The sequence below is a fragment of the Taudactylus pleione genome, unplaced genomic scaffold (genome assembly GCF_031769625.1).
Source record: "Taudactylus pleione unplaced genomic scaffold, aTauple2 ptg000212l, whole genome shotgun sequence".
In the NCBI taxonomy this organism is placed as follows: domain Eukaryota; kingdom Metazoa; phylum Chordata; class Amphibia; order Anura; family Myobatrachidae; genus Taudactylus; species Taudactylus pleione.
In genome coordinates, this window is record NW_028284614.1 from 11,328,171 (window position 1) to 11,352,781 (window position 24,611).

Consider the following 24,611-nt stretch of genomic DNA (forward strand, 5'->3'; position numbering starts at 1 on the left):
TGACCATGATCTCAGTTCTCGTCCATTCTAGTCCTCCACATTTGATGTTCTCGTTAGTCCTGAGCACTGGCCAACCGTCCTTTGGTGCACCCAGCAGTGGCTCCTACCCTCTTACCTGAGGGGGGCTGCCGCTGCTGCTGGTCAGGCTGTGACCGGCCAGGTCCCGGAGCCTGTGCAATGATCTGGCAGGCGTCTGGACCGGTGCATGCGCATGAACAGTGGTGGCGCCAAGCATGCGCTTGACATAGGCTTCTGGAGACTACGTTCACTGCAGTCCCGAGAAGCCGTGTAGGGCTGCCCGAAATGGACAGCAGCGGCTTCCACTAAAAGGAGGAAACACATTATGACTGGCACTCCTGCACAATCTATTGGTATGACATTCATCCGAGCAGCAGCAGTGCTTAAAGTAGTCCTGGAGAGGTGGTGGAATTCGTCCCCCCCCCCCCCACCCCTCAGCGCTATCTTTATAAAGGGACAGTGGGCCTGATTCAGAGCCGGACGCTATTTGCGCTCGCTCGTCCTGAAAAAGGGGCCGGCTATTTAAATTGAGCGCTCGCTCTTTGCGGTCTGTTGATGCCTCTATGTCTGAGCAAGCGAACGAAACATGCACTCGCTATTTTGTAAAGACGCCCCCCGGCCGCTCGAATCCTACGTCTTCTCTGCTATTTATTAGATTAATCGAGTACATCGAAAGGCATCTGAACTGCTCGCAGTGCTTGTGGTTGGATTTTCCTACCGCAATCATGCGAACAGTTCAGGCTAAGAAACAACCAAGTGACGTGGTCGATGACGCTGCTTTGTTAATTATGCACACCCTTAAAACGCCCGTTTTGACCGTTTGGCACGCCTGCGTTTGGATCACCACTCCCCGTTTTTCAAGCACTTTCCCCTGTTACCACCCACAAACGCCTCATCCTGTCACTCAAATTAGCAGGGCCTCGCTATTTTGCGAGCGCTCGATTTCCGACCGCAATGACTGGTTGGCGTATGCGCATTACGACCCATATGCATGCGCAGATGTGCGAACGTCGCTCGGAGCGAACGAGCGGCCGCTTACGAGCGGCTCTGAATCAGGCCCAGTGTGCGCTGTAAAAAGGGTGTGGTCTCGCAAGAAAGGGGTGTGTATAGTGTCCCCAATTCAAATTCTAATTACGCCACACAGTAGCACAATCTTATTCACATTACACCGCACATAGTGCCCCTGATTCACATTACACCACGTAGAAGTGTCTCTTATTCATGTTATGACACACAGTAGTGCCCCTTTTACACAATGACCACATTAGTGCCCCTTTTACACAATGCCCACATTAATCCCCCTTATACACAATGCCCACAGTAGTAATCCCCCTAATACATATAATGCCCACAGTAATAGTGCCCATTATACAATGCCCACAGCAGTAGTGCCCATTGTGCAATGCCCGCTGTAGTGTTGCCGCTTAGGCAGTGCCCACAGTGGTAGTGCCTCTTATGTAGAGCCCATAGTAGTGATGGCCCTTATGTGGTGCCCCCACTATTAGTGCCCCCCAGTAGTAGTGCCTCCTGTAGTAGTAATGCCCCCAGTAGTAGTGCCTCCTGTAGTAGTAATGCCCCCTATAGTAGTGCCCCTAACACACAAAAAAACCCCAGTAACAATACTTACCTTAAGCCCCGCTCCTGCGTCATGACGTCTCTCCCATATTGCACCCTGCGGGAGCCGGAAGCTGGATCTCAGGATTGAACTCCAGCTGCAGCTGTAGGGAAGGAGCCGGGCGCCCGCTGGAAACAAAACATAATAGGTGGGCTGGAACTGGTTCTGTCTCCAAATAAAACTGACGGAACGCCGATCCGGCCCACTTTAACCCCTTAGCAGCAGTATGTTTCTGAGTGCTTAGTAGATTCTTTCTGGTAATCGTTAATCCAGTAACGCATGAAACATAATACAGTGGTGTTTTACCCTTTAAATGACCTTCACCGAGACGATGGAGTATCGTAAGATTGCTTTTTAATTTTTCTACAATACTGACCACTAAGCAACACCATATGTTATACAATCAAAGACAAAATGACGTTGTAATTGCAGTTGTGAAAGGCAGGCTACAGAGTGCTGCATACCTTGTTTTCTCTTCTGTTCTTGCTGAAATACTAACCAGTAAAATGTTTCCCGCACTAGGTACAAGCTTGGGTTTTGTCGCTTCTGCACTGTAAAATACACGCCTAGCACAAGTGAGCTGGACAATATGTTTGTGCACCTAACGAATGTCGCTATTCAGAAACATGGGGTAAGAAGTGGCTTTAACCATATAAATGTTGTGGTTTAAATGAATTCTGGATTACTGGGTACATTAGTAAAATCCTGCTGCATCAGCCAGCTGCCTAGAACTACTCATATACTGGCAGCATTGCTTGTCCTGAGTCCTGATTGAATGGATCCCGGCAGTAGGGGGAGCTAATTAGAGCGGTTAGTATAATGACCGTACACACACACACGTGTACAGTAGATCATGGCCATTGGGTGGTTCAATTCTTGGTTTGATTGGGATCCAAAGCTCTTTGGGGCTCACACAGTAAACAATGTCTAACAAGAACTTGGTTAACGATTATTTACTAACAGAGCAAATGCGCATTCACCCATAGCAACCAATCGGTAATTCCCTCTGATTTATCTAGTGCAAGTTAGACATTTGAATCAAGTGTCTGATTGGTTGCTAATGTTTTTTTTCAGCCTTTGCCCAATGTAAATTGTGACTGTCAGCTATAGCGAGCGGCCAGGTTGATGGTCAAGACCATCGCGACCATCAGGCTTGCGACGAGACCCTTGTGGTAGGGTCTCGTGACCGCAAGCCTCAGAGAGCTTCTTGTTCTAATTGATGTCAGTGGGGCCGCCCACAAACGGCAGGCGTTCGCTTGGGAACACCTCCGTTTGTGAAGCCACCCCCCGGCCACGCTTCCTACCTAACGGGGCGAGCTGTCAATCGCCATCGACAGCTCGCCTCCTTTGGTGCGAGACCCAGAGCGACGGAGCACCCAGTGGGCAAACATCGACCTGGTTGCGAGCGCTCAGCGCTTGCGAACGGGTCTGAATCAGGCCCTCAGACAGAGGAGCCGAGAACAAGCTTGAAGAACAAGAAGCTGAGTATAAGGAGGAAAGACTGCAAATAATGTAAGGGGAATAAATCGGGAATGAGAAGATAGTGTTATGGATTGTTGAGGTCCCCAAATCGGTGTCTTGCTTAGGGCCCCATGAGATCTAAATCCGCCTCTGCTGTTAATTATTGAATTGAGATGTTTCAATCAGAGCCGTTGCCACAGGTGTATAAAATCAAGCACCCAGCCATGCAGTCTCCATTTGCAAACACTTGTCATACAAAATGGGTCATTCTGAAGAGCTCAATGACTTCAACCGTGGTACTGTGATAGGAAGCGTGGTACTGCGATAGGAAGCGTGGTACTGCGATAGGAAGCGTGGTACTGCGATAGGAAGCGTGGTACTGCGATAGGAAGCGTGGTACTGCGATAGGAAGCGTGGTACTGCGATAGGAATCGTGGTACTGCGGTAGGAAGCGTGGTACTGCGGTAGGAAGCGTGGTACTGTGATAGGAAGCGTGGTACTGTGATAGGAAGCGTGGTACTGTGATAGGAAGCGTGGTACTGTGATAGGAAGAGTGGTACTGTGATAGGAAGAGTGGTACTGTGATAGGAAGCATGGTACTGCAATAGGATGCATGGTACTGTGATAGGAATCGTGGTACTGTGATAGGATGCGTGGTACTGTGATAGGAATCGTGGTACTATGATAGGATGCCTGGTACTGTGATAGGATGCCTGGTACTGTGATAGGATGTGTCGCTATGTCGCTGTCGCTATGGATCTCACACCAAAGAGGGCGTGCTGTTGATGGGACTGACAGCACGCCCCCTTTGGTGGGCGTACCGGGGACGTGGCTGCCAGACGGAGGCGTTCCCATGGGAACGCCTACCGTCTGAGTCCGGCCCCACTGACATCAGTAGTGATGTCAGTGGGAGTGATTTTGGCTCTGATAGAGCCAAAATCACTCCAGGGCTTGCGGTCACCGAGACCCTACCACAGGGCCTCGTTGCAAGCCCGATGGTCTTGACCATCGCGACCATCATCATGGACTCTCGCATAAGCTGTGGGTGGTAACCCACAGCTATGCGAGCGTCCAAGAGGCCGCTCCATTTTTAGGTAGGAGGGCCCTGATTCAGAGCGAGCGCTCTGGTCAGAGCGTCCGGCTCTGAATCAGGCCCACAGTGTCAGCGGCACTCCAGTGTCAAAAAGTACACAAACTGAGCCTGTGCTTGTGTACTTTTTGACACTGGAGTGCCGCGGACACTGTGTATGTATGTGTATGTGTATGTATATGTGTATATATATATATATATATATATTATAAAAAATGCTTTTGCGAGTGTGTTAAGCAACATTTGTTTTGTGCACAGGTCAAGGAGTTGTTTCTTCCATATTGCAGAGGTTTTAGCAGCTTTGTTAATGCTTAATATCGAATGTGCTTGCTAATAAAACAAATGTTTTAAAACATGGGAGAAAGTAGGACATACAATAAGTGTATTTGATTTGTGCCTGGCGTAAACTAGGCGCATTTACTACTGTTACCGACCGGCGTGCATCTTAAGGTCGTTGCTGCTTTGCATATATCGCAATTGCAGATTATTTTAATGAACGCAAATTGCCCCTGCAATTTCCAGGCAATTTGTGGCCAACGCAGCAACAGTTGTCGTGTGTTTTATTACAGTAAACCGCAGTGATTTATGTAAAAAGATCCAAATCTAGCCAATGTTAGAGGTGACTGTACCTTAAATGAATTTACCCCCCAAAAAACCCATAAAACTTTATATCTGTTTTTTTTTGTAGCCTGTTTTTTATTTCTCTTTTTTTAAATGCAGTTTAACCGTAGGGCAAAGAGAGACAGCGGAGCATTTTTCCAAAACCCCATCATTGATAAGTAATACAATAAAGCTAAACGTGCTCCAGGCACAATACTCATCATGTGAGGGAAATTGAGTGCTGCGTCTTATTACGGTGCATTTAGCCCAGGCCTGGGGCCTCTGGCTGAGATCTAACATGTTCTTCTCCTCTCCAGGACGACTACAATCACATCCACGGCGGGAAATGGACAGTAAGTAATTTGCACCTGTACCTGGAGAGTACACGCGGCCGAGAAGTCACTGATAAACTCTTTGATGAAATTCACTGGATTATTGTACAGTCCCTGAAGGCCATGGCGGTGAGTCAGATATTCACACTGGGGACGGGGGGGCGAGCGGACGCTACGCCTGTGCATGATGGGCAGGACACTGTGGTATCGCACTGGCCAGCAGGATGAGCAATATCGGCTGACTGATGATACAGACAGAAAGTTATTATGCTTCGCTAGTCTCATTATAGCACTAATGGGGCTGAGTGCTTGAAATTGCAATTTTACTAATCGCTATAGAAAAAGACACCAGAACATTAATGCTTCTCACCTGAGTATTAATAACAGTAAAGCTGCATACACACACACACAATGATTTAGTAAATGAACGATTTTAGTAAACGATTTTCTTTCATTTTTTTTTTTCAAGGGAAAAATTATAGAAAATCGTTTACTAAAGTCGGTCATTTACTAAATGTAATGAACGATTTTTTTTAAACTACAAACGATTTTTGCATATTCCGTTACTGAAAATCGTTGAGTTGGTCAGTCTGACTGAACTACAAACGGGAACGCGCATGAACGATAATCGTTCATCGTTTTAACTCAGAAAGTGAACGATTTTTTTCAACGATAAACGATATCGTTAATCGTTCAAAAAATCGTGTGTGTGTATACACCTTTAGTATATGTAGTGTTGTAATTATAATACAGATCAGCGTAAAATCCCCATTATTATCTGCATGATGAGTGACAAGTTGGTGTGGAGTGTTTGTGGCGTTTTCATGGTGACTTCCCAGGGGGAGTGGCTTGATCCATATGTTTGGGACCAGTCGTCTAGGCCTGTGGTCACTCCTTTTGCCTTTGATTGTGCCCGTATCAGGCAGGTAGGCGAAATAATGCCCCCCTGTCAGCGCGCACATTCATATCCCTTCAGAGCGCGCCTAGCAGGCTGTGGCCACACACCCACATTTGGCCACGCCCCCAGAGTTTCATTAATTTTCAAACCTTTTAAAGTAAATATAATGTAATAATTATTTACAACTTTTATGCCTGATTATGATCTTGCCCCGCTGTAATTTAATAGTAGATGTCCTTACCTATATATACTGTATATATATTATAAATAAACATGTTAATATATACTGGCAGCACAGACGGTGTAATGGTAGCATTACTGCCTCACAGCACTGAGGTCATGGGTTCAATTCCCATCACGGCCCTAACTGTGTGGAGTTAACGGCCCTAACTGTGTGGAGAAAACCCACCCTGTGCTTGCGTGGGTTTTCTCCGGGTACTCCGGTTTCCTCCCACATTCCAAAAATATACTGGTAGGTTAATTGGCTCCCAACAAAAATTAACCCTAGTGTGTGTGCGCATGTGATAGGGAACATAGATTGTAAGCTCCACTGGGGCAGGGACTGATGTGAATGGCCAATTATTCTCTCTGTAAAGCGCTGCGGAATATGTGTGCGCTATATAAATAACTGGTAATAAATAAATAATAAGAGGCAGATTCATTTAACCATGGGTTGGGTCACGGGGTCTCTTCTCCAGAATAAAGTGCCCGAAGCTATTCAATTAGAGACCCACAATAAAGCCACAAGCAGCCCCGATGCTTTTTTCTGCTCGGACCCTCCAGAATGTATGACTAATACGTTACGGTTCATTTAGCACTTACTCCGCTTGAGGGAGACAGTCACAGCCCGTCCCACAGACTAGGCTCATCCGAATATTTATTCCTATCCGCAAAGCCAAAAACAAAAGTGTGTCTGTGGTAAAAGGTAAAAGGGAAAAATGGCGGAAGGTATAGGGAATAACTGCGCTGTCTTGGAGTTATCCTGGACTCATCGCTCTCCTTCATACCACATATCCAGAACCCCTCGCAGTCCTGCCGTTTCCATCTCAAAAATATTTCCTAGATCAGGCCCTTTCTCACCCAGGATGCTACTAAGACCCTCATACACTCACTGGTCATCTCCAGATTGGACTACTGTAAGCTTCTCCTATCTGTCCTCCCCAAATCCCATCTTTCTCCTCTCCAGTCTGTCCTTAATGCTGCTGCTCGGCTCATCTTCCTTTCCAAACGCTCTACATCTGCCTCCCCTCTCCTACAAGCCCTCCACTGGCTCCCCTTCCCCTTCAAAACCCAATGTAAGGTTCTCACCAGGGCCGGATTAAGGTCTGTGGGGGCCCCTGGGCAACAAACATGTGGGGGCCCCTATTACGTGCCCTTTATGCAGTGCATCCAGTAGTAGTGCCCCCAGGAGTGTTGCCCCTTATGCAGTGCCCCCTATGCAATGCCCCCTGTAGTTATACCCCCAGTAGTGATCCCAATAGTAATGCCCCCTGTATAAATACCCCCAGTAGTAATACCCCTGTAGTTGTGCCCCCTGTGGTAGTGGCACCAGTAGTAATGCTCCCTGTGGTAGTGGCACCAGTAGTAATGCTCCCTGTGGTAGTGGCACCAGTAGTAATGCCCCCCCCCCCCCCCGAGTAATGTCCCCTGTAGTAATGCCCCAAAGAGTAATGCCCCCAGTAGTAATGTCCCCCCGAGTAATGCCGCCAGTATTAATGTCCCCCCCGAGTAATGTCCCCCCCCCAGTAGTGGTAAAGCTGCTTGCGCTAAAGAGAAAAAAAAAATCATACTTACCTCAAGCCCCGCTCCCGCTGCCTTCTGATCCGCTCGGCTGGCGCTGCTCCTCTGCACTATGGGAGAGACGCATGAAGTCTCTCTCATAGTTCTCTGCCTGAGCCGGGAGCCGGAGCTCACGAGTGAGCTCTAGTCTCCGGCTCTGGCTGCCGCTGCGGGGAGGGAGCCGGGCGCCCGCTAGTTACAATCTCAGCGGGCGCCTGGTGTCTCCGTGCGGCACCGGGGTTAGGTGTCCGGAGGAGGCGGAACTGGTTCCGTCTCCTCCGGTTAACTTTAACCCCGATGGCTGGGTGTGGGGGCCCAGGGACGGTTGCCCCCCTTTAATCCGGCCCTGGTTCTCATGCTTGCTTACAAAGCCCTCACCCAATCTTCTCCCATTTACATCTCTGATCTCATCTCCCTTCACTCTCCTCTCCGCTCTCTTCGTTCAACTAATGCGCGCCGCCTTTCATGCCAGCTGATTACTTCCTCCCACTCCTGGTCCTGTATTGTATCGTCGCTTGTCTACAATTTGTTTATGTACTCTGTAAGGCGCTGCGGAACACTTGTGGCGCAAAATAAATAAATGATGATAATAATAATAATGGGTATAGTGAAGCTCACAAGAATTTTGGCAAATAGCATAAGTCACCTGTTCATGACATGTGCCTAAAAATGATTAAAGCCCTATATGCTTCTAATACCAATGTGCCATAGAAATCAATTTGTGGTGCATTTCTTGCTGGTTTCATCTGATTTCCATGCAGCTAAAATGCAGAAAAACAATCTATAAAGCTGTAGCTGCCAGCAGGTGGCGCCAGTGAGGCAGTTCCTGCCATTTGCTGTCCCACTAGGGAGCGTTGTGGGGTCTGAGGCCACGAGACCATTACTTTCGGTTGATGTGGTTGATGGTAAACAGTGTGTAAAATATAATTACAAGCTATTGAACAAGTTTAGCTGCCCATGTACTAATGTGGTTTCCTGTAACCTAAGTACATGTGTTTTCTCAAAGTGGAGGCGCCTAACTGCACGGCCTAAAATCTGTTAGATTTGGAGGTTCTAGACCATAAAAATATGTCTATTAGTGGAAAAATGCCACAGACTTACTAAAGTTCTGCATCAGGAGAAATTGATTATTGCCTTTGTCTCCGTATAATGAAATAGAGCCAGCTTGAGACTTTATACACTCATGATTTAAAGGACCATTAAACCTAAAATAAAGTTTCATGGCTGTTTAAAGCCGCATACACGCTGGACAATGTGTGTATTCAGCGATATCGGCAGCGGCGGGCGTGCTGGCATAACGACCCGCAGGAGTGCACATCGTTCATCGCTTAGTACATACACACTGGACGATGTCAGCGATATATCGTTCAAAGATGCCGTTATCGTTCAAATTGTTTATAAATGTCGGCCAGTGTATGCGCCTTTAGAAAGTGCTATCACCAACATCTGTCTATTGATAGCAATGTATAGCCTAACAGTCCCGGTTTTAAGGATAGCCATGCTTGAGCACAGGTGGCTTAATTAATACATCGGTCTATTTGATTTAACATTCTGTGATTAAGCAGGGATATCCTTAAAACATGGACTCTTAGGATGCCTTGAGGACAGAGGCCCTGATTCAGAGGCGCACGCTATTTGCGTGCACTCGCTCTGAATCAGGGCGTCCCTATATTTTTTTTTTGACTGGTCTACGGGCCGCTCGCACAGCTGTGGGTGACCACCCACAGCGTGTGCGTGCGGCCTGGCGATGGTCGTGATTATCACGACCATCGGTCTTGCAAGGAGACCTTTGTGGCAGGGTCTCAGGTCTCAGTTTGTTCAGCCACCCCCCCTACCCGCCTACAAAACGGGGCGAGCTGATCATCATCGACAGCCGACCCGTCTTGTAGCGAGCCCCGGAGCCTCGTGCACGCGCGCGCGCGCAGTGACCCACCATCGACCCGCTTGCGAGCACGTCTGAATCAGGCCCAGAGAATGGAAATCACTGGTATAGAGTATAGCTTTGGAACATCATCGATGATTTTAGCGATCTCAAAAAGAAAACAGTATGTGATAATAGATATGTTAATTACATGTATGTTATTATATTTAGCTTCCAATGTGGTAGACCCCCTTTAGTTATGAATGGGTGGAGCTTACATAGTGTCATGTGACATATATCTATACACAGGGCGCAAAGTATCCGGGCCCAGGACTGGACAGGGGCCCAGGCTGCAGAGGAAGAGGAGACATGTTCTCCTCTTCCTCTGCGCTACTGCGATGGCAGCTGCGATTACGCACGCAGGTCTGCCGCAAAAATATACTAATGACTGCAATCGCAAAGCTTTCGCACAGCCAGCATAGAGATGCCCGCTACCGCTATCTGACATCCGTAATAACTGGCAATCCTGTGTATACATTGGTAACATCGGCCCAATTACGGCAGGTCTGACCTTACTCAGAAATCGCTAACCCCGTCGCACGCAGTGAGTACACAAGCTGCGTATGCCGTCGCAGTGGCTAATTTTATGCACGCCCAAGTAACGGCATCCAAAGCGTACAGGCACGCCTGCATGTCTCCCACCACCCCCAAATGCTGACCTCCCGTCACTCACTCTGCGATGGCTTCGTATCTGCGTAAGTGATCGCAGTGCGATCGCCATGCTAACTCACGCATGCGCAGTACGCACCATCGGCCGATCTGCATGCGCTAGTTGGAATTGCGATCCGTCGTGAATCAAGCCCCATTCTCCAGACATAAGACTGAGCTTCTAGTTCTGGCTATTCTGCCAGGCACGCCACGATTCTCAGCGCCGAGGGTTAAACAGCCGTTCCCAAGCTGCAGATGGAAAGTAAAACTTTCCCGAGTCCCCAGGGGCCTTTATTTGGTTAGAAACCCCAAATTTGAATTTCTTAGTCTAGTGTGTTAACCACAATCCTTGTCTGGCAGATTTATGTTAAAAGAAAAAAAAAGTTGGCACCACTTAAGGTCGGAGACGTCTAGTACAATCTAAGGATCTCAAGTCTACTTATTATAAAGTCCCTGCGTTATTCTCAGCCAGTCGCTGGAGCTGCTAAGCGGTGTCCTCTCCGCTGAGACGCCTGGTTAATGACAGATCATTGAAAATATTCCTTTAACGCGTTACAGGTGAGCGATTAAAGTCTATGTCAGCGCTTATCGGTCTGGCTGCTGGACGGACCCATTACTGGGCTGAGTCACAGCAGCTTGTGACGTGGTTTATAGTCTCGGCAGAGTAATATCAGGGATCACATTGCAGTCATTACATGAGAAGCCCTTTGAAGGTCCGTTCAGGACAGCTTGATGAGCCCCGCGCAGAGACTATCTGTGGATCTGTTACTTCTCTTCCTCTAAAACCCTTTGCTCACCTCCAAACCTAATTGTACAGATGGTTGAAAATGAAATCTATTCTGTGCAGTTGATCCAATAAGGGCCTGATGGGGCGATGAGGGAAAGTTGGCCCTAATTGTTCCCACATTGCGGGCATGGAAATAAATGCGCAAATTCCCCCGGTCTGTAGGTTGGAGTTGAACGCATCTTTGCCATCAGGCCGCCCCTACGCATACGCTTGGTATGATACCTGTCGTCATTATCACTGCGCACTACAGCCCTAAACTTACTAGGTGCAACAGATACGTCTGAAAGCAGGCGTACTTATGCATCCAGCCATTGCGTACTTGTACATCGTCCGCAATTCCGTTGGCACAGCCCAGTTACCCCCCTTCATTTGCCAGCGGAGATGTGACTTTAATACGGTCCATTACGCATCGCCTGTACTTGTGTAAGCTCAATTCCGGAACAAGTGTAGTGCGGGACCAGCGAGATAAACTCAGCAAAACGCGCGTACACCCCACTCTGTATATACCCCTAAATGCACAGTAATGTGGGGAGGTTAGTGAATATGTATTATAGACAGTGATATGATGTCACTGGTGGCTTATACAGGGCCTACAGGTGCAAAATATGGCAGCACAAAGGTGGCCGACATAACTCGCCAGATCTGCTTATATCCTTTGCAGTGTGATATTATAATGATGTCTGCCATCGGCTTTCTCCTCTACCAGACCTGGTGAAGCCAACAAAATGCCATAAGGTAGATGGCTTTGACTGGTTGTGAGACATTTGGGGACAGTGCAGTATTTCCCATGATTGCCTTGTACCAGGCATGTTAGCGGGGCAGAATAAGGCATTCTTAGAGCTACAGTAGCCAGTATGAGCCTAGTGGGGACGTACCATGCATGCTAGTGAGGAAGAATGAAGTATGGGGCCCAACAATGGAACTGCAGTAGCCAGTCTAAGCCTAGTAGGGGCCGTACCGTGCCTGCTGGTGGGGATGAATGAGCCATGAGCCCCATTAACAGAGCTACAGTAGATAGTCTGAGCCTAGTGGGGCCGTACCATGCCTGCTGGTGGGGATGAATGTGCCATGAGCCCCATTAATAGAGCTACAGTAGCCAGTCTGAGCCTAGTGGGGGGGGCGTTTCCTCAGACTTCTTCTATTGTAGCTACTCTACCTGGAGAAAGCACAAAGGGGGTATAACTGATTGGTGTCGCGTAGTGCTCTCGCTGTATAAGTGCTGTGGGCGCATCTTCCGACCGGCAGAGCTTTGTGAGTCCTGCAGGCAGTGGCGCCATCTGTAGAATTGGGAACCACGAAAAAATGAGAAACCGTAAATGGCTGTCATGTCAACACAGCACATGGCAATAGCGAAGGAACTACATGCAACTGGCGCATTTTGTACCCGTTTCCTGTAGAATGCTGTATACGATTTTATATTAGGGTATGATCAAATATGCAACTGATTTAATTGTGCAGCGCATACCAGGTAACCCCTTACGGTCGTGCTATTATGGGTATTGCCACTGTGCTAACTACAAGCAAAAAATATGGTAGTTGCTCAATCAGCTTAATATACTACAGGTGCTTGTAAAGGGCGGGGTTTACACTGAACACAGAAAAAAGAAAATTGCCCTCCAGCACACTGCAGATAAATCAAAAATACTTGAATCCTACATGATAATAGAAATTCAGAGGTATTGGTTTACATACATTTGCAAATATATGAATAAGCGCTGGGCCGTCGTCAAGGCTCCTCTATACCAGCGTCCCTAAAATTAAGGGGTTCACGTTCGAGAAGCAAATTACATAAATAATACACAAACGCATAGAAAAGCGAAAAAAAATTTTTTCACTTTTCTATGCGTTTGTGTATTATTTATGTCATTTTAATTCTTTTACATCTCATTAACACTTATTGATTTATCTTTACACACCTATCCTTTAACACTTCACTATCACCTTTTTTCCCCTTTTCGTGTGATGCCCTGGGGGTGGTCCTTGGCTGGAATTTTTTGGGGTGCCTTGCTTCTCGGACGTGAACCCCTTAATTTTAGGGACGCTGGTATAGAGGAGCCTTGACGACGGCCCAGCGCTTATTCATATATTTGCAAATGTATGTAAACCAATACCTCTGAATTTCTATTATCATGTAGGATTCAAGTATTTTTGATTTATCTGCAGTGTGCTGGAGGGCAATTTTCTTTTTTCTGTGCACCGTGCTAACTACCAATTTCACTGACTGTTAGTGCCATATATATCACACCTGCAAAGCCAAACAGCCTCCATTGAACGGTGTGTAGGCAGCTCCAGATGCGTTTAGGGCCTGGGCATAGTACCCCATAAGTATTATTAGCTGAGGAAGACAACTTTTTTTCCCATGAAGTTCTCTTTCTACAGTTTTATTTCTGCAGGTGTTTGTTCTATAGTAGACTCTTTACACACTGCCTTTCTTGTCTTCAGCCAGTGATGAATAATGACAAACATTGCTTCGAGTGTTACGGTTATGACATCATCATTGATGACAGGCTGAAGCCATGGCTCATTGAGGTGAGTGATCTGCTGGGATTTGGGGTTGTATAATAAACTGATGCAGAGTTTTTGCGCGATGTACACATGAAAACTGTATGTTCATAGTATAAAATCTTGTGAGTATGTAGCGGCTGGTGCTGGGTTGGTCCCAAAATGGAAGCACAGTACATATAGTAAAAGTGTTTGCAAAAACAGCGTATATCCGCACATAGCATTGTGTATATGCGCCTACTTGGCAACAAGTAACGTTTATCACTACCTGCCTAAATCAGTTGAAAAGAATACGACTCTGACCAAGCACATCATTACTGGTCTGCACGGCTCCGCGTTATCAGACGCTTGTATACTGGAAATGCGCAACCTGGTGTAGTGCGCACTCTGCCTCGGCTTCATTGAATGCTATATATGCAATCCGTCTGCTACGCAGATACGGGCTCATAGCTATCAGCATGATATGTGAAGGTAGAGGGGATGAGAAGAAGGGGTAGGCTATCACAGTGGAAACAGAGCTCAGAGGGATGTTCCAAAGCCTCTCTGCTCACTACATCATATGATATATGTCTGTGGTTGCCAAGGTAATCACACAAAACTGTGGAAACTCTGCAGAATAATGCGCATTTTGTAACAAAGAGGAGGCAGATTTTGCCTGTCTGTATTGGCTGACTTCTAAATAACTTCCTTAGGTTAAGAATAAAAGTAAATGAACTGCGCTAGATATGTCTATATAGCTGCTCAGTTAAAAAAACATCAAGTATGGAAAGGGAAAATGAGCGCTTGGGAAAACAAAAAAGTTATCTGACAAACAAACGAATGAACGAACAACCATAAAACACTGAAACCATATGTTTAAGCTCTTTTAGGAGAAAATTGATGGCAGGTCCAAGCAAGCGTGCAGTGGTATATTAGATCCAATGCGACCTAGCTGTCCCTACCTTTGTCTGTAGCTTCTAGTCCTGGCAGCGTGTTATGCTGTCTGCACTACACAGGAAGCCGCACGAGGTATAAGTGGGGTAGCGGTGGTTGTGAGCAGCGGCACAGGATGACGTCAGCGGATCGTGGAGATTGTCAAGTTGTAATCCAGTAATGCTTCACTGTTCTTCCTCCACGCTAACCCTGGGGTCCAACGCGTTTCGTAACTGCCTAGGTACTTTTTCAAGGATAGTTTCCGTCTCTCTGAATACTTCCTTTTATAGGGAAAACTTTATTAAGCAATAATAAAAAAACAGAAGTGGTCATCATAAAAATGGCCGTAAAGAGCGGTAAGCACATGGGCCAATGTTAAAACATATGGTTTCAAAAACAGTAAAAAATAAATAAAATATAAACAAATAGGACAACATTGAAGACAAACATGAAACATATAACTAAAGAATAAAGGTGAAAAAGGGGGTATATTTTTTTTATAAAAATATTTTTAGAAAAATACATTAAGTTCAATATCTACATTAAGTCCTAATGGCTGTAAAGTTTTTAATAAATAAATCCATTTGGTTTAATTTCTTTTTAGTATGTCTACTATATTTCCTCCTCTCCAATGGGGGGGCAATGTTTTGTATACCGACGAATTTAAGGCCAGGCGGATCTTGATTATGTTTCTCCAGAAAATGTTGAGACACACTATGAGTTTTTAATCCTTTTTTTTTATATTGAATATATGTTCAGATACTCGGATTTTTTGTTGTCTTTTAGTTTGCCCTACATATTGGTACACACATGGGCATTGTAAAAGATAAATCATACCTTCTGTGTTACATGTCAATTGATTTTTGATTCGGTACTCTTTCTTGTCTTGGTTTGAGATAAATTTGGTGATTGGTCTTGTATCTGTTTTTTGTTTTTTACACCCCTTTCATTTTTGTATACAATGCAAACCTGGTGTTTTATTAGTCCTTTGTTCTTGTTCTTCCACTGTAATATAACTATTGGTTAGTTCCTCTTTAAGAGTTTTTGCTCGTCTGTAGATTAATTTGGGTTTAAGGGGAATATGCGTGTTAAGATCTTTATCTAATAAAAGAATGTGCCAGTATTTTTCTAAAATCTGTTTGACTTTTTTGTGATCTGTACTAAATTGGGTAATAAAACTAGTAGTGAATTTATTTGTTTCAACATCATTTGGTTTTGCTTTATATTGAATCAGTTCATGCCGATTAAGTTTACTTTCGTTATTTCTTTTTGTAAGAAAGTTTCTTTGTATCCCTTCTGTATAAATTTTTCTTTCAATATTTCACTCTGTTCTAAAAAAGTGTTTTCTTCAGTGCAGTTTCGTCTAATCCTACGTAATTGACCGCCAGGGATGTTGTGGATCCAATTGCGGTGATGATTACTGCTATAATGTAGCATATTGTTTCCGTTCACTTTTTTAGTATGGCATCTGGTTCGAATGTTATTATCTTTTATAAAGATTTCCAGGTCAAGATATATGACCATTTCTTTACTATAGGTAGTGGTGAATTCAAGGTTTAGTGTTTTCTTATTAATGTAGGCAATGAACTCTTGTAATTCTTCATCCTTTCCCATCCAGATGAAGAAGAGGTCATCTATATACCTATACCATCGAATTAAATTTTTTCGGTATATATTGTTTTTCAAAATTTTCTCGTCCTCCCAGTACGCTACAAACAAATTCACGTAACTGGGGGCGAAAGATGTCCCCATGGCCGTTCCTCTTGTCTGCAAGTAAAAACCACCATTATACCAAAAATAAAATTTATGTTTTCCATGATAAAGTTAATTTGACTGGTTTTAATATCTATTTGTGTTGATAAATAGTGTCTTGAGGCTTCGCAGCCATCTTGGTGTCCTATGCACGTGTAAAGTGATTTGACGTCACTAGTATAAAGAAAATAGTCTTCTTTCCATTCTATTTCTTCAATAACTTGTAACAAATGCATGGTATCTTGAAGATAACTTTTTTGTTTTTCTACAATTGGCTGCAAGAAAAAGTCAATGTATTTAGAAAGATTTGAGGTGATTGAACCTATCCCAGACACTATTGGTCGTCCCGGTGGGTTAACTTCGTCCTTATGAATCTTCGGTAAATGGTACAGGGTCGGGATCTTTGGGGCTTTTATGTTCAAGAAATCAAATTCCTTTTTATTAATAATTCCAAATTCGAGACCGTCTTCTAGATTTTCAGTCAACTGTTTTTGGAACTTTGCTGTTGGATCACTTATTAGTTTTTGATATGTTTCTCTGTCTGACAGAAGATTTTCTGTTTCTTGTTCATATTTTTCTCTATCAAGAATGACTACTCCTCCACCCTTATCCGCCGGTTTAATTACAATTGTTTTGTCCTTTTTTAATTCTTCTAAGGATTTTTCTTCTTGGATAGTGAAATTGTATGACAGTTTATTTCTCTCCGACAAATCACTAATTTCTTTTTCCACCAATTTTTGAAAGGTTTCAATATGCGCTCCTTTAATATGGGAGGGATAGAATGTAGATGAGGGTTTGAAGGAGGTATGTTGATATTCTCTACTTTGAAGAGTTGCCTGTCTTGTAACCGGATCTTTTACAAAATACTTTTTTATACATAACTTGCGAATGAATTTCTGTGTGCGATATATAGGTCACATTTATTGACAGTTGAATGAGGTGCGAACTTCAAGCCTTTTCTGAGGACACTTATTTGATCTGGAGTAAGAAGGAACAACCATAAAACACTGAAACCATAAAATATTTTAATTATAAAAATATTCCCCCTTTTTCACCTTTATTCTTTAGTTATATGTTTCATGTTAGTCTTCAATGTAGTCCTATTTGTTTATATTTTATTTATTTACTTTTTATATTTTTTTATTTTACTGTTTTGAAACCATATGTTTTAACATTGGCCCATGTGCTTACTGCTCTTTTCGGCCATTTTTATGATGACAACTTCCGTTTTTTCATTATTGCTTAATAAAGTTTTCCCTATAAAAGGAAGTATCCAGAGAGAAGGAAACTATCCTTGAAAAAGTACCTAGGCAGGTACGAAACGCGTTGGACCCCAGGGTTAGCGTGGAGGAAGAACAGTGAAGCATTACTGGACTACAACTTGATGATCTCCACGATCCGCTGACGTCATCCTGTGCCGCTGCTCACAACCACCGCTACCCCACTTATACCTCGTGCGGCTTCCTGTGTAGTGCAGACAGCATAACACGCTGCCAGCATTAGAAGCTACAGACAAAGGTAGGGACAGCTAGGTCGCATTGGATCTAATATACCACTGCACGCTTGCTTGGACCTGCCATCACTTTTCTCCTAAAAGAGCTTAAACATATGGTTTCAGTGTTTTATGGTTGTTCGTTCGTTCGTTCGTTTGTTTGTCCCATAACTTTTTTGTTTTCCCCGATTTAGTATTCACAAACTTCCTTAGGTTGTTTTAGTCGAAATGCATCTGAGATCCTGTTAAATATCATCCCCATTGGAATTGAAGGCGATGGCGGCTGCAAGGTTTGGCAGCATAAAAGCTGGAGCTACCTTCAATATCTCCTGCTTTTTATCTTATTACATACCAGCGACACTTAATTCTGCCTTTGAACATGCGGAAACAGCCATTTCTGTTTACTTTAAGGGCAGAATTGCTTGATAAATAGGCCTCTTATGCTGGGTATACACTGGCAGATATATTGGCCAATCCAGTGATCGGCCAATATATCTTGTGTGCGTTGACCAGTGTGTACCAGCGATGTGTGTGAATGACGTCATTCAGCCGATGCCCAATATATCTGCATATTGGGGCATCGTGCTGTGTGTACGGGCGGTCAGCCGACCACCCGTACATTTGCAGCGGCGGCCATGGTGAGGGGGGCGCGGCACGCCCCCTGCCAGCGGGACCCTTCCCTTCTCCAACACACAGGACACAGGTGATGGTTGTTCAGTGTGTATGTACAACCATCATCTGCAGATCTATCTGTGCAGTGTGTACCCAGCTTAAGCCTCAGTAATGTGTTATTTTCTACTATAATGTAAATTAGGTAAATGTGCTGTTACTAATTGGCTTATATTAATCAGAGTCTGTGTCAGGCTTATTGAATGGAGACGAGACTGACTGCTTTATAGGGCTCTGGTAGACGCACAGTGGATCTGCAGGGACAGAGATTCCAAATCAACACATGAGCAGAACAATACTGTCCCCTGTTATTTGTGTATCGCATTGGACACTGTTCCTTATCTAGCAGCATAGAACACAGTAGCATTTTACAACAATAGGGTCTTGAATGTTGAGTCTATGATTTATTTTGTTGTTAAACTAAAGCATTGTTTTATCCTTCCTGTAGTTCCCCATAGACACTCCAGAATGTTCAAAGTCCTTCTCTGTCCTCACAATTTCCTTAGCCAATTACTTATGCAATGATTACAAACGCAAGTTGTTTCTATGTGTAATACAATTTAATAACAGCAAGTGTTACTGAAATGTCTCATAGTGTAAACTATTTTAAACTAGCTGAAGTACCCGGCGTTGCCCAGGTTTAAATCTTCAAGTTATTAAGTTTTATTATGAGATGTAGTCCAAATCCATCCAGTGGAAGGCCCAGAACTGGCTTTCTCGGGATCAGAATTCTGCCTGGCGTACACCGCCGTGAGGTCCGACCGGGACCCCAACCATTCCATTAGGCATCCCAGACCAATTGCCACCCCACTGTGAAGTTTTCATCGGAATCCATCCAGTGGAAGGCTCAGAACAAGCTCCCCAGGCCAAAGTTCTGCCCAGTGTACAACAACTGGAGGTCTGACCGGGACCCTCACCCTCTAAAACCTGTCCAAGATGCAACTGGACCACCACGTGTTGGTTTCATCCCAATGGGTGCAGGTTTGTCTGAATGCATAACCGGACAGATAGTCCAATACATTTTTCAAAAAAAAGTTTTTATTGCCATTCAAAACGTTGAACATCAAAAATACAATCAAGGATGAACATGGCTATACAGAGTTGGTTAGACATATTAAATCACACTTATTTGTAGAAATAACGTCTGGACCTCTCAGAGCGGAATACAATCAACTATCATAAATCAGTATAAAATGGTTACAGTGGATCATTTTGAAATATCTTACAATATGGACATATTAGCTCAAAAGAAGTAATCATCCAATAACCAACATATTGAAAAACAAACAATACATTTGAGCAAAAATAAAGAAATTACACAGAAAAAAATTATAAAAAGTTTTCGTTCAGAGCTGTGTACCACCCTGTTCAAATATTAATAAAAAGAAAAAGGATGGGCTACCTATGTCCCTCCCCTCCCCAGACCAATACATTTTAAATATAAGATTTGGCCCATGATTTTTTCCTCTTTATTTGTGTTTTACTACATGGCATTGTTAGTTTAAAGGGGAAGGGTGGGTACACACCTGACAGATATATCTGCAGATGATGGTCATACACACTGAACGGCCATCATCTGCTTGTGCCCTCGGGTCCCGGCGGCTGGGGGGCGGGACCCGGTGGGCGGTTCGGGGGCGTGTCCCGCCCCCTCCTTGCGGCTGCCGCTGTGTGTGTTTGCCGATCGGCCGTACACACCTGCCGATGGACAGATATGTCTGCAGGGGGGGGACACTATTGCGCACTTCAGAATAGTTAAACTGTTTTGTTTTCTTTATCGATGGTTATTGAGCAAGTGACAAGTGCAGGTATAGGAATATAATATACATAATAAATTCAGTTGTTATGAAAATAGAGGCACTGTTTGGAAAAATATATATTGTAAAGCTGGGCATAATTCAGCAATGATGGCAGCTGCAACAGCGGACACGGATCGATCGATTGTGCATACTGCGTATGCAGCGCAGTGTGCGTGCGTGAGTTAGCATTGCGATCACTGAAGCAAAATGGAAGCCATCGCAGAGTGAGTGACAGGCTGTGAGCGTTTGGGGGGTGGTGGCGGGGAAGTGGTTAGAGAAACGCAGTCATTTATCAAATCATGTGTTGGTCGGACTACGCGATATCTCGTCCGTCGCATCTGTTTTTTCTAGTTGGAAAATAGGACAGTATGTGTATCCTGCACAAGAGGGAAACATGGTGATGCTATGTGAGGGAGGGGCTACATCAGGCTTGGTCGTGCTGAATCCATCTGAGGGGGTAATGTCAAGCCCATCCAAAACGCCAGCAACCAGCTCCCCTCCTATAAAAACGGGATGCAGTCAGGACTGTCTAATCCCGGCACGGGTCTAATGACAGGCGTCGAAATCCCGACGACTGTCATTTTACCTGCGCCGGCAGCCCGACACCCGGTACCCCGATCGAAGGTAAGCCGGGCGCAGACAGCTGCTGGGGGCTTAAGTTAGGGGCTCCTGGGGAGTTAGACCCCCCCCCCCCGCGTTAGGGTTAAGCTAGGGGAAGGGGGGGGTTAGCGTTAGGCACTCCCAGGGGGAGATTAGGGTTAGGCACCCCCGGGGGGAGGTTAAGGCTAGCCACCCCCGGGAGACTTAGGTTTAGTCTGCGGGGAAGGGGGGGGTTAGGTTTAGGCACTTACAGGGGGGGTTGGCACTTGGGGGGGGTTAGGGTTAGGCACCCCTAAGGGAGGGTCAGGGCTGGGGGGGGTTAGGTTGGTGAATATAGAAAATACTTACCTGTCGGGATCTTCACTGCCGGTGTTCCAACATCCGGCGGTATTTCATACCGGCTACACACACCTGCCGTTAGTACGCACGCCATTGAAACGCCATCCGTCATTGGGAAACTCCTCTCAGCTGTCCTGGAAACGGGACAAAAGTCCTGATCTGCGGAACGGTCTCCTCAGGTCTAAAGGAAGGACTGTTGGGAGGTATTGTGTTCAGCCATGTTTATTTTTGCACAGCACATTACAAACAATCCATTTATGATCTATCCCATAAGACTACATTTGCTCTGTCAAGTAGATATTCATTTCATTACTTGTTAATGGACCAACGCGTTCAATAAAGACAGTTTGCACTTTATATTTGACAGGTTAACGCTTCTCCTTCTCTTACTTCAAGCACGGCTAACGATCGCATTCTGAAATACAACCTCATTAATGATACTCTGAATATAGTCGTTCCCAACGGGGAGATTCCAGACTGCAAGTGTAATAAGGTCCCACCCAAAGAAGCTCTCGGAAACTACGAAATCTTGTAAGTCCTGACTTGTTCCAACTTTTTTTAAAACAATTTTGAGGTGTTATAGTTGTATTGCTTTGCATAGGGGCCCTGGCACTGGAGTGGCCCACTTGACCGGCAGTGCTATACAGACTGGTGGCAGCAGCGCCTTTACCCACCACTCACACCAATGTCACTGTGAGCCCTGTGCGTAGACTGCTCTGTACCCTATGCTATTCAAGTGACCGCGGGCCCAAAGCACCTCCCCCCCCCCCCACACCCTTACCGGCCATGCGAGTGGTGGTGCACTTATCTCTTGCATTGATGATGTCAATAAATTTTGTTTTTGTTTATTGTTCAGCTTTAACTTGACGGATCAGGAGGAAACAAAGTGCGGGTTATTTCTAGGAGTTCCCACTACAAAGGGATGCAGTATTCATGAAAATCGGTTCAGTAGTTTTTGCGCCAACAGATAGAACAGGATGCAGTATTCTCTGCTGTGCCCATTGTCCCTTAATCACACCTGTGACCTCTGAGATAGAAAATGACAGGAATAGGTGGACCCAGGAAGTTTGGATAGGGAGGTACAAAAATGTTATTTTTAATTGTCCCAGCATTTGAAAAAAAAAAAAAAAAGTTCACCAAAAAGCACCACCTAAACGCTCGCATACATACTGACGAGCCACCCAATCAGAGCCCCATTTTAGCAAAGCCACGCCGCGTCCTATTATTTGGGCGTGTTTTCAGTCCGTCATCATTGTCCACTTGACATCTAAAAGCAATCTGTAGCCACCCCACAAAATGTAAACTTACACCAGCAATTAGCACTTTGAAAAAGTTGCTTCCGGCACAAGGCTATACTGTAACAGGATGACCTGCAGCATGACATCCCAGTGTCATAGCGCGATCCAGCCTCGGCATGGCCAGCTCAGGGCTTCTATCTCAGGGCTGGGAAATGAGTGTGAGCCTCCCTACTGTGGAAAACCATCCCCTGCCAGGAGTTGGGGTAATAATTTAGTAAGACAGTTGTTTAGTGCATCGGGCTACAATGCATGGTAGATGCCAGGGTCTACTCTCAACTACTGCACTAGAAGAGTGGAGGGGTCCGCATGGAGTCTGTACACGGGCTCCTCTCTTAAACCTCCCCTGTACAGACACCAGAATGCACTGTCAGCCAAGGTCCATTGGAATGTGTAGTTTCATACCGTAAGGCTGTATTTTGTGTTGTATATATCACAATAGATTTCAAATACATACAAAAACAAAGCTTCCGCCGTCCTCATCATCAGCTTGCAGCAAGTATATGGGTGCTCAAATATATACCTCCTAACAAGCGGAACTTACAGATACATCGAAGTCAAACTTGGCACATCTCTAAAGGCGTGGCACGTGGTCGTCCTTGACCCGCCTTTCCAACACATGGCACAAGATACCCTCCACTAAAAATATGAACGCATGTTGTGCGCAGTGCGGCCAATTTCACAAAAGTAAATTTTTCAGTGGACAAAAATAGACTTGCGCCAACCCTATATTGGCCCATGGTGGGCAAATTATACAATATATACTCATTGTTCTATAGCCATGTCACTATGAACCCGTCAGGTATGGTCATCTCACATACATTCTGTTAACCCCTAAAATCCCTTCTAGTAAGTTAGCAAAATTGATTAATATATATTATAATTAGCTAAGGTCTGTCCCCCTTCTCCGACACGCGCAGTGGGAGCCAAGGCACGCGCCCCCAACTGCTCCCAGTGACGGGACAGACCAGCCGGTGAGGGCAGAGGAGCACTCTGCGCCGGGGATGGAACAAGCTAAGTAGTACATCGGGGACAGGAGGGGGTGGACCGAGGTGACAGGGTATATGCCTGTTCCCTTTACTTGTGATTTAATGTTTAACAATAAAAACTTAAAAACAAAAATTAAATATTATGTTTAAGATTGTAGTCAAAGCTCATTAATTAAATACATACAATTGCTCTCTGATTATTGCTTAATTTCGGTGTAGCTTAAACTGTTAATAAATATTAATTCATGTATTTTCGTACTGCAATCTACTGAATCCTTCATTCACTAGCCAAGGATCATACATAAGAATTGTAATCTTTCATCCATAAAGATATATGCTCCAGTGCACAGCAATTAAATCTTTCTCAATTGGCTTGAGACATTTCACCAAGGCAACATTGTGAACCTTTCCCAACCCCACAGATACAGGGTGAGGCTCCAGTACGTTGGGTGATTAGATTGTTAATCGGGCTGTTTACAATGCTAATCTGTCCGGCTAATATGCTAATCGCTGACACTGTCAGCCCCCAACTCTACATTATAACACTGCAAACCAGCAAGAATCACAGTAGTGGTGATGGGCCTGGCCAACGGGGGACAGAGATCTTCTTAGTAGGTAATAAATGGATTTCCCTGCCCTCCGTATTCTTGGGAAACTGAGACAGAATTTTTCTTAAGCTTTGAATAGTCAATTTAGTCTGTCGTCATATCTGAGTTGTCTTAGATATGACAGATTTCATTTCACATTATAGGCAAATGCAATATTAATATATACACTGCACTTAGTCTATCTGATACAATGGGCCGTATCAAATTAGACGCAAAAACGTTACATTTTCGCATGCGAAAATTTTGCTCACTGTTCATCCCATCTGAATGTGTCACTTTTCGCCTCTTTCGCGTCTGCCATTTTTCCCACAATCCTATTGTAAAAGACGCGATGCGGCATTCTTCCAAAAAATAAAAAAATTGTTGGCGTTAGTGGCAAAAAGTGGGAAAATCTGCCTGTACCCCAAATAAAGGTAAACTATGGCCAGTATTCAATCGATCACCCGTCTAAAGTGACAGGAGATCGGGTGGCGCTATTCAATTGATGCCTCTGATTGCGCCCATATAG

General features: G+C 44.9%; 1 protein-coding gene across 2 annotated transcripts in view; it reads left to right on the forward strand.

The window, feature by feature from the left end:
* Nucleotides 1-24,611, forward strand: part of TTLL1 (TTL family tubulin polyglutamylase complex subunit L1) — a 45,923-nt gene that overhangs the window by 14,835 nt on the left and 6,477 nt on the right. Inside the window, exons 6-9 of one of the 2 annotated variants that reach the window (XM_088478386.1) lie at nucleotides 2,156-2,264; nucleotides 5,102-5,245; nucleotides 13,592-13,678; nucleotides 21,579-21,742. In XM_088478386.1, coding sequence (XP_088334512.1) covers nucleotides 2,156-2,264; nucleotides 5,102-5,245; nucleotides 13,592-13,678; nucleotides 21,579-21,742 — 504 coding nt within the window. The remainder of the gene's footprint in view (nucleotides 1-2,155; nucleotides 2,265-5,101; nucleotides 5,246-13,591; nucleotides 13,679-21,578; nucleotides 21,743-24,611) is intronic. The other variant, XM_088478387.1, reaches the window with a different exon arrangement.